The sequence below is a fragment of the Ipomoea triloba genome, chromosome 4 (assembly GCF_003576645.1).
Source record: "Ipomoea triloba cultivar NCNSP0323 chromosome 4, ASM357664v1".
In the NCBI taxonomy this organism is placed as follows: Eukaryota; Viridiplantae; Streptophyta; class Magnoliopsida; order Solanales; family Convolvulaceae; genus Ipomoea; species Ipomoea triloba.
In genome coordinates this window covers 12,106,493-12,119,591 of record NC_044919.1, presented here as the reverse complement: position 1 = coordinate 12,119,591, position 13,099 = coordinate 12,106,493, and the positions used below count along the sequence as shown (strand labels likewise).

The following is a 13,099-nucleotide window of genomic DNA, read 5'->3' as shown; positions in this document are numbered from 1 at the left end:
TTTTTTTTTTTTTTTTTTTTTTTTTTTTTTTTTTTTTTTTTTTTTTTTTTTTTTTTTTTTTTTTTTTGGTTGATTTGATACTAATCTTGGAGTACCCACTGTTGCCTTTTCATCACAATGCATGCAGCTAAATAGTTTGTCACTTTTTACATAAACATTTTTAAACGGTGGCTATATCCTATATACCAATTATTTTTGTTGTCAAGATTGATACTGATTTTGTTTTTAATCCAAGCAGGCTAGTTGTAGAAAATGAAATGAATTGTAAATTTATATCAGTTCTAATATATTTAAAGAATGCACAATAAGTACTTTACATACAAGATTAATGAATGCTGCAACGGTAGCTATTTTTGAAATTTCTTCATTTCCTGAAGTTGAAAGATTAATTTCAGCAATGTTGTAGTCTCAACATCTTTTCAATGCATCAAGTGTGTCACAATCTTCTATTGCCCTACATTGACATTTTTAATAATGAGTTCTAAATCAATTTATTGAGTTATTTAATTCTTTGTCAATAAATCTTCCCTAAGTAGTTAATATGATGGGCTTCAAACTGTTTTTTTTTTTAATTTTTTTTCATGTTATTAACATAATACTTGGTAAATAAATATATAACATTATTTTGTAGTAAAATTTTGATATTTAATTACAAGATAGTGTAGTGAATATAATTAATTAATAAATTTGAAAGTAAGAAATCTTTGCATAGTAGAAAATATAGACAATAATGAATATTTTTTTTTGAATAAAGGCATTGTAGACATTGAATTATAAATGAAAGAAATGCATATGTATTATTTTTTTGTTGTAACTACTAATTTATTTAATTTAATAAGAGTAATAGGATGGGGTACTTACTTTTGAATAATATGCTCTAACATGCCAACTTTAATTGGGATGGGGTTCGAACCTAACACCTTTCAGTATATGTTCAACAATTATGCCTACTTTGATTTGGATGAGGTTCGAACCTAAGACATTTCTTATAAAATTAATGGGTAAGTTAAAAGTTGATAGAATATTAACGGAGAAGAGAATATTTAACAGAAAATTTAACCGATAATCATATAATTAAGGACAAATTAGGAAATCTCAACGAAAAATATAAATATAAACAATCTGAACCATCCATTTGATTTAATAATTCGACTGTCAATTTTTCTACCCTAGGCCTAACTTTTTATTTTGGCTCTTATTAGTATAGTAGATATTCCTTACATTTCCAAATCCAACAAAATAATAGAATCATATTTTTAGTAATTTTTTTCCACCAACCAAATAATGTAATTAGTTTTTCGTGTAATTTTTTTTTTTTTTATGGAATTTCAATTCCAATTTTCTCAAATATTTTTGGTCAACCAAACAAGCAGTATGAAACTTGCAAATTTAGAAGATAATACTGCATTTATATTCTCATTTTGCAATTTGATTGAGTGGTGGAAAAAATAAGCAGTAGGCCATGCCTACTTTTGAATTATTGCACCAATAATGGAAACTTTAAAGCTGGAAAGCTAAAGGTTAAAAAAACTGTCAGCAAAGAATTATTGCACTGATGAGATGAGTGGCATTACCCAATTCCACTCATCTTGCTTCTGCTATTCTTCACACCTACACCAACACAGAGAGAGATAGATAGAGAGAAAAGAATGGCTTGTGTAGCTGTAAATTCTCTTATCCGAACATTAGAGCTTGAGTTCTTGCAACCTCACCCTCGTCCAATCCTACAACAAAAGGAAATCATCCCTTTTAACAAAGATCTGATCCAATCTCTCCACGCAAAACTTGGTTTTCTGATACAACTGTTAGACGATTTCAGAATGGATGGTGTTGAAGCAATTAAAGACTTGGAAACAAAGCTCAGAGATGTAGCTTTCGGAGTAGAAGATGAAATTGAACTCCATGTGGTAGATCTCTATGAAAATGATCTCTGTTATAATTTGGTAGATCTCTTTAAAGAAGCTGACGAGGAAATGGGAGAAGGGGACACTGAAGCCAAAAAAGCCCAGCATTCTCATAGACTTAGAGATGTATTGCAACAAGCAATAGAAGACATTGATGCCATTAAAGAAGAGCTGGAGAAAATCATGATGGAGTACAAGCATGTCATAGCTGTGCAAGGAAGCTGGGAGACTACACTTGATGATGAACTTGTCAAGATAGACGGTTCCGGTTCCTCCAATCATGCTTCACACACTAAGGACATAATGATCGGGAAAAACAATGAGTTCGAGACTATAAGGGAGATGTTAATACAACATCCATCTAAGCAACGAGAAGTTGTCTCAATTCAAGGTATGGGAGGAATCGGCAAGACAACGTTAGCTAGACGAGTTTATGAAGATCTATCTGTTGTCTCCCACTTTGACAAGCAATTATGGGTTGTTGTATCACAACATCACAATAAGAGGCAAATGCTCTTAGATCTTCTTGGTTCTAAAGACAATATGAAAAACTGCAGGGATGAGGAGGACCTAGCATTACAGCTCTACCAAAGTTTGAAGTGTCAAAGGTACTTGATAGTGATGGATGATGTATGGAGCATAGAGTCATGGAATGATGTTAAATCTTGCTTTCCAGATGATATAAATGGGAGTCGAGTATTGTTGACTACTCGCGTCGCAGAGGTGGCTACTTGTATTGGCTCTACCAATTACTTCTCCCATCAAATGCAGTTCTTAGATCAAAGTGAAAGTTGGGACTTATTTCATAAAAAGGCATGCAAATCTCATGGTGTTGAATTTGAGACAATTGGGAGGCCAATTGTTGAGAAATGTAAAGGACTGCCTTTGGCAATTGTTGTGGTAGCAGGTTTATTTTCAAAACTCAATACACTAGATGAGTGGAAGAATATTGCTAATGCTCTAATAAGTTCTTCAACATCAACTCTAGATGATGAAGAATGTTGGAGAATCCTCTCATTGAGTTATAGTCACTTGCCTCATAATTTGAAAGCTTGTTTTTTATATTTAGGAGTTTTTCCCGAAGATTATGAGATCAATGCTAGCAACCTTGGAAGGTTATGGGTTGCGGAAGGACTTGTAAAGGCATTCAAGAATGAGAGTTTTGAAGCTGCGGCTAAAAGGTACATAAATGAACTTATGGATAGAAACTTAATTCTTGTAAGCAAAAGAAGTAGTTGTGGAAGAAAAATTAAAGAGTTCAGGATACATGATTTATTGCATACCTTTTGTGTAAGAGAAGGTCAGAACAACAGTCTTTTGTATGTTGCCGACGAAAGTGGTTCCAATTTCCCTCAGAAAGGTGTTCGTTGGATAAGTGTGTCATTTAAAGATTTTGACATCTCTGCGTTACATTCCCTGTCAAAACACTGCCGGTCCATCTTTTATTTTAAGTTTTCGACCGTACGTCCAATAATTTCGGAATTTTTCAGCCTATTGAGGGTAGTCTATGTTCCTGAACTCCATTTTCAAACCATAGGTATCCATTTGAGATACCTATGGTCACCTAGGGCACGTGACTTTCATGATTCATTATTCTCCAACGCTTGGAATCTTCAAACATATAGTGTGTATGGCCATCGCCACAATATTGGATTGCCTCATTTGGAATTTCCACAACTACAGTATATTCACTGTGCTGAATTTTTTGGAGCTTTTCCCGAATCTGTTCATCAAAACTTGCAGGTCATTTCTAGATTGAATGCTATGCAGAATTGCGACCAAGAGTTGTTAAGAAAAGTTCCATACCTAAAGAAGGTATCTATTATTATAGACAAATCCGATGATTACATTAAGGACCTTATCTGTTTACAGCAGCTCGAAAGTTTGTCTCTTTTTGCTCGTACATTGGACCTTCAAATTCCGGAGGATATGATGGCTCAAATCATTTACAATATTCTTCTCTTGAAAAACATTAGGAAGCTGAGCTTTGAATTTATGAAATTTGAGTGGAAGGCAATTAATGCTTTGAGCAAGTTACCAAGGCTTGAGGTGCTCAAGTTAATGCTTTCTGACCTTGGCGAAAAGTGGGAACTACCAGAGAATGTAAAATTCCGCCAGTTAATTTGTTTGAAAATTTGGTCACATGATCTCAAGCATTGGGAAGTTGGTGCTGATAATTTCCCAAAACTTGAGCGCCTAGTGCTTTACAGATGCCCTCTATTGAAAGAAATCCGGAATAGCTTTGCAGAAATTCCAACATTGAACTTAATCGAATTACATAGTTGTTATCCTTCTGCAGTGATGTCAGCCAAGCAAATTCAGGCTGAGCAGCATGACTATGGAAACGAGAATATGGTTGTCATTGAGATAAACACAACACAGGTCTCTCGATCAATCTCCATTTCTTATTCTCAATTGCTTTTTATTTCACTCTCCTGTAATTTTTCTCCCAACTACATTTAGTTTCATCACATCCTAATTTGTTTTCATTGATTCATCATGACAGCCTTGCTCTCTTGAAGATGACTCTGATGAAGGCGAGTTTGATGAAGATGAAGAGTAGATGATGCAAAGCTATAGCAAAGAAAGAGTCTAAAGCTGCTAATTAAGATGATGGGCCCACATAGAGCCAAAATCCAATAAAAGAAGGGTGTGGAAGAGCAGATGGTTTTTGCAATATAATTTTGGTGTTTGAAATGGTTTGTGGTTCACAGCTTCGTTCTTCAGCTGCAAATTAGAATAGGGTATACTATACATTACTATATTACTGTCTTGTATTGCAGGCCGGGCTGCTTCTAGGAATGAACAATATATATAATCTGCTGGATTTAAAGCTTGCTAGATATATGGATTTAAGAATTGTAAAAATATTTTGATCTATCTCATCTGATCAACAATATTAATAGTGATAGTGAATTCTCCTCAACTTCAACGTTGCTGCATTAGCTTGGTCTTCTTGATCTAATATTTATAGTCAGAGTAAGATACCCACCCCTACAAAATTTTCTCTTACAATCTTCCCTTCCTTACATGGCATTTTCAAATTAGGTAATTAACTTTCTTTTTAACTAATGGTGTGGGATAAAAACTTGTGTGAAAATCATCTCACGAATCCTTATCCGTGATACGGGTCGAGTTGTAGACAACCGGGTGATGAAATGCTCAATGAAGGCACACTTTGTAAGTATTACAATTTTAGACTTTAGATATAAGTATTACAATATTTATGATCAGTAACAATCAATTTTATCATAATCACAATTTCACATATAAGTATTACAATATCTAACATATGTGACGATTTATTTATAATTCAAATTAGTATTAAACTTTCTACAATACGTATTACAATTTCTATAATAAGTAACATTTCACATATTAGTATTACAATATCTACATTAGAATTACACTTTGTAAATATCACAATTTTAGTTATAAGTATTACAATATTTATCATTAGGGTTTTTAGGGTCACACTTGTGTGAGACTGTCTCACGGATCCTTATTCGTGAGACGGGTCGGATCGAGTCAAATTAAAGCACCATGCAAATGTCATACTTATATGTGCAAATGTCATACTTATGTACTCAAATATAACACTAATCAAGAATATAATTTTTGTTACTTATAAGAAAAAAAGTAATACATTTTTCATAATAAGTAATGTTGACAAGTGCCCTTACTTATAAGGGCAAATATAATACTTTTGAGAAAAAATGTAATACTTTTAAATCGAAATATAAAAGTATTATGTTTTCCCTTAAAAGTATTACATTTACCCTTATAAGTAACAAAAATTTTATTCCTGATTAGTATTACATTTGAGCATATAAGTATGACATTTGTTCATATAGGTGCTATACTTGCATATTGACCCGACCCGACCCGACTCGTCTCATGGTGAAACGGTCTCACACAAGTTTTTGTCTTATCATTATTAAAAATCATTTTACTCTATACTAAAAGTATATCATTTGTGTAGTGAATATACATCTGATAGTATGGTCCACACAATAATTGCTATATTATTGCCTTGTACGGTTGTTATACTGTGGACCATGGTCCGAAAATGGCGCTGTTGTGTATATATTATCAAATGAAATTGTAATTGTGTTGAAATGAAACTGTAATATGTATAAAATAAAACTGAATAACATGTCTCGAATATTGGGTGTATATTGTCAAATAAAACTGTAGTTTAATTGAAATGATACTTTACTTTTGATGAAAATAAATAACATGTCTCACCGTTCCAACTTAACGTAGTCATTGGGATGGGCGGGGCTGAGTAACCGCTCCCGCCGTAAACAAATTTTTTGACCCACTGTTCTGGTTTCCCCGTTCCCCGACCACTATCCCGCTCATGCCGTTTTCTCTTTGGCTCAGCAGCTACTGAGGTCCGTTCCTCATACATGGCTACCGTTTGATCATCAACCAACCTATCTCCACTCCGCAGTTTGTCAATGGCTTTCTTTGATGGCGGACCAATCCTTGTTATAGAGTGAAATGGTACAAATGAAACAAATGAGTACAAATGCTTGCTTGCTACATGGAGACACTGTTGGGGGCTGGAAAAAAGGGTCGCCGTCAACAACTGAAATGCTAAACAAAATTGTAGAAAAGAGAGATCACGGGTAGATGTTCAAACGAGATTTTGTCATATTCACTATTTCCACCCTGCTAAAAGGATACAAAAACACAAGCAATGTTGATAAAATCAAGGATCTGAATGAATTAGTGTAGTTACACTATCAAATGCTTCCTTGACAGTGCAGAATCATGGAAGAAGAAAAAAGATGCAGCTTTTACTGGACATGCCACTTTTTTAATGGTACACATTGCTATTAAATTTTGTACATCATTTGTTAAAATTGTGTTTTGTTTATATAATTTATTTATGTACCTTTTTTTTTATTTGATTATAAAAAATATATAATTTATGTACCTAAAACATATACGTAGTTATGTTGAGAATTTTTGTACATTGTATTGTGAAATTATGTGTCATGTTTGTATAGATTCTGCACCTTAACAGGGTGTTTGGTTGGAGGGAATTACAATTCCATTCCCACTTAATTCCCACCTAATTCCGAATGCAACAAAATTCCTTCGTTTGGTTGGAGGAAATTGCAATTCCACGGAATTGCAATTCTTTCATTTTCATGGCATTAGAATCCCATGGCCCACATGAGATTTTAATTCCATAGACTTTAGGAAGAAAAAAGAAAGTCCTGAGACAAAATTGTCACTCACTTTTTTAATCTAAAATTGATACATGATCTTCAATTCTAAATTATAGTGTGTATTATTCTTCGTTTATATGCGTTATTTATATACAGTAACTTCCGTTTATGTTCCTTTGAATTCTTTATAAGCAGAACTCTTCAAAATTTGCATTCTTTATATGCAACAACTATAACAATTTGTAAATTAATTTGTCAATAATAATAAAAATAATAAAAACAACAACAACAACAATAATGGGCATTTTGGACTTTATACTACTTATTCCCTCTCAATTCCCATGTATACCAAACATTGGAATTGAAATTCCCAGTAATTTTTTTCCTGCAAACCAAACACTAGAATTTAAACGTACTCCACTTTATTCCCGCATTATTCTTTTCCTATGCAATTGCAAGTCTTTTCCCACCTAATTCCTTCTCTCTAACCAAATGCCCCGTAAGGGTAAACTTTCTGTACCTAATACATATAGGTACCAGAGAAACCATACATGATGCTTATGCCTTATGTTGAGAATTTTTTTACATTATATTGTGAAATTATGTGTCTTGTTTGTATGAACTCTATACCATAAGGGTAAGCTTTTTGTACCTAATACATATAGGTAGTAGAGAAACCATGCATGATGCTTATATGCCTTCTGTTGAGAATTTTTGTACATTGTATTGTGAAATTATGTCTTGTTTGTATGAAATCTATAACTTAAAAGTAAACTTTTTGATATAATTACAGTTTCATTCGACATTATACACTCAAATAGAATTAATTACACTTTTGGTCCTGTGACTATTGCTTGGGGTCCTATTAATTTGAGTACGTGACTTTAAAAAGCAACAATTTAGTCCACCGACTATCGATTTTTTAACGGATTTGGTTCTTCCGGCCAAATGTCGCCGGAAAAAATATAAACCTTTTTAAATTATTTATTCATGGGGCAAAATGGTCATTTTACGTTTGAAATTGAAATTGCTCTCCTACTCCCCGGCCAAATCACCTGGGTCAACGACGATAAGCTTGAAATCGCTCTTCTATTCCCCGGTCAACGACGATAAGCTTGGATTTTATTAAGGCGCGAGAAGATGCCTGGCCTGGTGCACTGTTTCCACGCCTGGTCTGGGCTCCAGAAACTTCTGTTTTTCTGTTGGAGTTATCAGTGTGCGGCGTCGAACTCCTTGTCATCGTTGTAGAAGCGGCAGTTATCGGCGGCATAGTTGTTGACGGTGGTGGCAGACGAAGGAAGCTACTATCCTAGACTTCAAGAATCTACCGGACAAGCATCGTCCAACATATTCCTTATTTAAACTTTAATCTATTTTTTTCAAATAAAATTAATCCCCTGCAGTTAGGTGAAGATGAGTACAAGAATGTCAAAATAAACTTCATGTTGGGTTGGTTTTAGTTGAAATTTATTTGTGTGCAAAAGGAATTTATCTTGTTCTTCTTTTTCCGGCCATCGCTGCAAGAAAGGAGAAAGAAGAACGAATAAGCTAGGAAGGGAGGAGAACAAAGAAGGAGAGCTTGAAATGACCCATTTACCCCTATGAATAAATAATTAAAAAAGATTTATGCTTTTCCGGCGACATTTGGCTGGTGATTTGGCCGAAAGGACCAAATCCGTTAAAAAATCGATAGTCATGGGACTAAATTGTTGCTTTTTAAAGTCGCATACTCAAATTAATAGGGTCCCAATAGTCACAGGACCAAAAGTGTAATTAACTCCACTCAAATATGTGAAACTGTTATTCAGTTTCATTTTATATACGCTGCAGTTTCCTTTCAACACAACTACAGTTTCATTTTGATATAACTACAGTTTCATTTGAGAATATAAAAACAAATGTGAGGCAGTATCATTTGAAATGAACTGTAGTTTCATTTACGGAGCTCCGTTAAAATGTGACGGCAACCGTTTCTTGCTTAAAGAAACGGTGCCGTTTTTGGACCATGGTCCACAATATAACAACTGACACTTGAATTGTTTGGGCTACTATATATTATAATGAGCTAGGCTAGCTGAAACTTACCATTTTAAATCACTAATTCAAATGTTTAATTAATAAAGTGAACTTGGCCGAGCAAACAAAAAAAATAAATATAGACTGGGTCATGCCTACCCACTCGGTCATACGGCCATGACATTTTTTGTGGAGTGATTTTTGGGTGGATCATGGTCCAAATAGTTATATGAACAATCATTATTACATGAATCATGGTCCACACATTTGTGTGAATCTTAAATAAAAGGTAATTTTTAATGTACTAAAAGTACATTAGTTGTATGCATAAAGTATAGTATTTAAAAGTATAATTTTTTTTAATATATATATTATCAAATAATGTAAATTCAGTACACAAATAATGTACTTTTAATATATTAAAAATGTATATTCCATTCATGGTCTATATAATTATGTGGACTATGATCCACACAATAATGACTCAACAGATAAAATATATTATTTATGTACATAAAATGCTGTTAGCAATAATTATAATGGCCCTGTTTGGTAAATAATCAGCCTATCAGCCAATTTTGGCTTATTTGACAACTATCAGTTGTTTGGTTAATAAGCTTTTTGTAACTTCAAAATGCTAAAATTCAAAAGGCTACTCAAAACAGCCTTTTTAATTAGCTTTTTGAGAAAAAATTATACCAAAAAGCTATCAGCTAACAGTTAATTTATCAAACAACTTTCTAGAATCAGCTAATATTATCAACAAATCATACCTTCTAACCCAAAAAGCCAACCCAATCAGCTAACAACCATTTACCAAACAGGGCCAATATAGTTTTGATAAGTCAAAATTGTAAGTGGTCCAAATTCTACGAATTTTAATGAAACTAGAAACCTTCAAAATATTGCTATTTAGGAATTATTTGCAGTTATGTTACCAAAAGGTACAAATGGACAAGGCATGGTGATAGCTTGCATTAGGTCCTGTGTTTGAACCCTAGTAGTAGCATCATTTTTATTGCTGTACGAACAATTTTGTCCGATAAAAAAAATTAATAATACAATATTTGTAAAGTAATGTACAATTCTACCATTATAGAAATACATACGTAAATTATTCCCAATAATGCAAAAGCGAGTATTGCTCTAAATAATTAAATAAAAAAATAAAGAAAAAAAAAACTTAACCTAGATTTGTTTTTATTTTTATTTTTTTTTCTTCTAAATGCAAGAACATACTTATCAAGGTTCCTTATTTGTAATTTTTTATGCTTAACTTTGAATGCAATTTATATAATCTAGCTAATTAATTGATCAAAGCTCATGTTAAATTTTATATTGTATTTTGTTAATGCACTCTAACATATTCATAGTATATATTCAACAATTATGCCAACTCTAATTAGGATGAGTTCGAACCAAAAACCTTCCTTATGAAACCAATGAGTAAGTTAAGAATAATAAATAGTTAATGGAATATTCCATTACTAAAGTTTACATTGACGGAATGTGGATGCATTTAGGACAAGTAAATGATATAATAAATGGTAAAGTAGAAAAAATAATAAAAAATATCAAAATCAAAATAATATGAACCATTCATTTCAACGAACAATTATATAAATATATAAGAAATATATATATATATATATATATATATATATATATATATATATATATATATATACTAGTATTATACCCGTGCGATGCACGGACTAAATATTAGAAATATTGTTATTGTGTTATAATAGTGAGATAAGTATTATTATAATTACTTTAAGTTCTTTATGATAGACCTAATTTAAATAAAATTTGTAGATACATGAATTTAAAATTAAATTAAAAATCAATACATAATTATTAATTAATAAAAAGTAAATTGAATATTACCCATTATTAAAATTTTCATGATAAACAATGTTAGTACCTAAAGTACTAACAGCGGTATTTGAGTCACTACATATTAATATTTTCAATCCAATTGGATTGGTAACCTTATAAGCATCAACGTACAATTGACACTAATATGCTACTCGCGCAACGCACAAGATTAATATTACTATTAAGTCAAAAATATACAACTTAATATAAACATAAATTCAGTTCATGTATTACAAATACATTAAAATATATTCAATATAAATATTACAAAAAGTCTAAACATTAAAACTAAAATTTACAAATTGTAGTTTTGTAGGCAACATTAATTCGGGACTCTTACCGTTGCTAACTCTAAATAGAATCACATACTATTGACCATGTATAAAAATGAATTTTCTTTCAAAAAATTTGAGATTTATCGACTCTATTGCAATGCCTTCAATTTATTTTATAGAAATTTGATTAGCAGACAATGACTAAATTCTATACAAAAGTAAAAAAAAAAATATGTCAATTAATTTATTATAGTAAGGCAAAAAAACATTAAACTCAAAAAAATTATTCAAAAAATACTCAGTAGTTGAATAATGTAATATAAAATTTATTATAATTATAATTATAATTATAATAATAACAATAATAATAATGTAGAGTTTTGTCCCAATTTTTGTGAGCAGGCCAATATCCACCTACAGCCCAAGAATAGAAAACCCACAACCCGTTTGAACCCACACAATTTCCACCATTTCATTCCGTCTCCGTCCTCTCGCTTCCAAGAATTATCTCTTCCCCAGTTCCCCTCCGACTTCTTCCTCTCCAGCTGCGCCGGAAAGAACATCAAAGATACTAAATCAGAATAATCTCTCCTCCTTCGACGCCAGCATCATCCTATGAAACCAACCTTAAACATCTCTGTTTCTACCTCCGCAATTCCAGCCTCGCAAAACCCTCAATCAAGCCCAGCTTCAGAACCCCATCCTCCTAAGCTAGTTCCCGGCAGCAACCCTCGTCTTCTATGGCAATATAGACACAATCTATAGCATGCAGTTAGATATGGAGTATCTAAACAATAATCATAAAGAGAAAAGAGATAGATAATCAGAAATGAGAGAAAAGATGGATCTGCACAAGTCCTAAGATAGGTAGAGTTTTGTCAATGATCTATTATACTCTCATTTACTGAAATTCATTTTCTCTGCTGTGTAGTCAAAGAGAACCTATATTTTTTAAATTCTAGAAAAATAAAAACTGAGATTGCAATTTCTTTCACTATGACTGCAATTGCTGTGTAGTTTAGAGGAGTCGAGAGAACCCTATATTTTCATTTACTGAAATTCAATTTCTTTCAATACGCACCTAATCTAGTTTAACAATGCACTTTAGCCAAGCCTACTTTACTTCTTGAAACTATGGGTTGAAGAGAATTCATCTAGCAAGCACACACCGCGCATCTCCCGGTTTGGTCACTGCCAGATTGGGCTGTCCTTCATCACTTAAAACAGTAATAGTTATAGTATTTTAATAGTTCTTTAAACAATGAAATACATCCTATATTTCCCTCAAGAAAATCAGCATCACCGTCACTTAAAGGTTCACGAACTGTTCTTTCCTTGCTTGGGGACTGAATAGCATAATCACTCCAACCAAATTTTGATCTGAAGTCATCTTTGATCTGAAGTCCTAGGCAGTTTGCTTGACATTTTTGGATAAGGAGTAGGTTCAACTTCTGACTAATAGCTTGACTGTTCAATCTTAAAGTGTGTGTTTTGCTTAGACTTGAAATTCTATATTTCATTATGCTATCCTAAGTATTTAGATTTAGCAATATGGAGAATACATTTTCTTGAAATTGTTTTTTTTTTAATATCTACAAATTTCAATGTGATTAACTAACTCTTGTTATTATAGTTCAGCCTTTAAGTTTCAAAGGACTCATCCTCCCAGATACCATCCTGGGCAGTATAGCCACTGTAAGTGATTGTATCTTCCAAATTTTTGCTTACATTTTGTTATTTTAGCCACATGATATATTATGCTATGCCTAAGATTAAAAAAAAACATGTAATTAGGGACTTTAGCAATTTTATGTAGGGTATCTACCATTATCTACACAAT

General features: G+C 32.4%; 1 protein-coding gene and 1 long non-coding RNA gene across 5 annotated transcripts in view; both read left to right on the top strand.

Moving 5' to 3' along the window:
- The first annotated feature begins 1,570 nt into the window (after nt 1-1,570).
- LOC116017877 (putative late blight resistance protein homolog R1B-16) lies at nt 1,571-4,836 on the top strand. Of its 3 annotated transcripts, none has more exons than XR_004097984.1 (3): nt 1,571-3,719; nt 4,204-4,286; nt 4,411-4,440. XR_004097984.1 is itself a non-coding variant. In XM_031258536.1 (3 exons), exons 1-3 carry the CDS (start codon nt 1,650-1,652, stop codon nt 4,465-4,467), a joined length of 2,532 nt encoding a protein of 843 aa, XP_031114396.1. In that variant the 5' UTR covers nt 1,571-1,649; the 3' UTR covers nt 4,468-4,836. The 3 variants fall into 3 exon arrangements, 2 of the variants coding, with proteins under 2 accessions (XP_031114396.1, XP_031114395.1); XM_031258536.1 differs by having other exon boundaries at nt 1,571-2,811; nt 2,974-4,286; nt 4,411-4,836; XM_031258535.1 differs by having other exon boundaries at nt 1,571-4,286; nt 4,411-4,836.
- Nucleotides 4,837-11,767: 6,931 nt separating this feature from the next.
- The window catches only part of LOC116016837, a 4,465-nt gene continuing 3,133 nt past the window's right edge, over nt 11,768-13,099 (top strand). The window contains exons 1-2 of one of the 2 annotated variants that reach the window (XR_004097791.1): nt 11,768-12,126; nt 12,898-12,954. This is a non-coding gene — a long non-coding RNA (uncharacterized LOC116016837). Of the gene's footprint in view, nt 12,127-12,892; nt 12,955-13,099 lie in introns of both variants that reach the window. The other variant, XR_004097790.1, reaches the window with a different exon arrangement.

Bases quoted from the DNA above. Each gene is read 5' to 3' on its own strand.
- LOC116017877 (XM_031258535.1), top strand. From the start codon at position 1,650: ATGGCTTGTGTAGCTGTAAATTCTCTTATCCGAACATTAGAGCTTGAG. The intron at 4,287-4,410 runs GTCTCTCGATCA...TCATCATGACAG, and splicing joins TTGAGATAAACACAACACAG to CCTTGCTCTCTTGAAGATGA.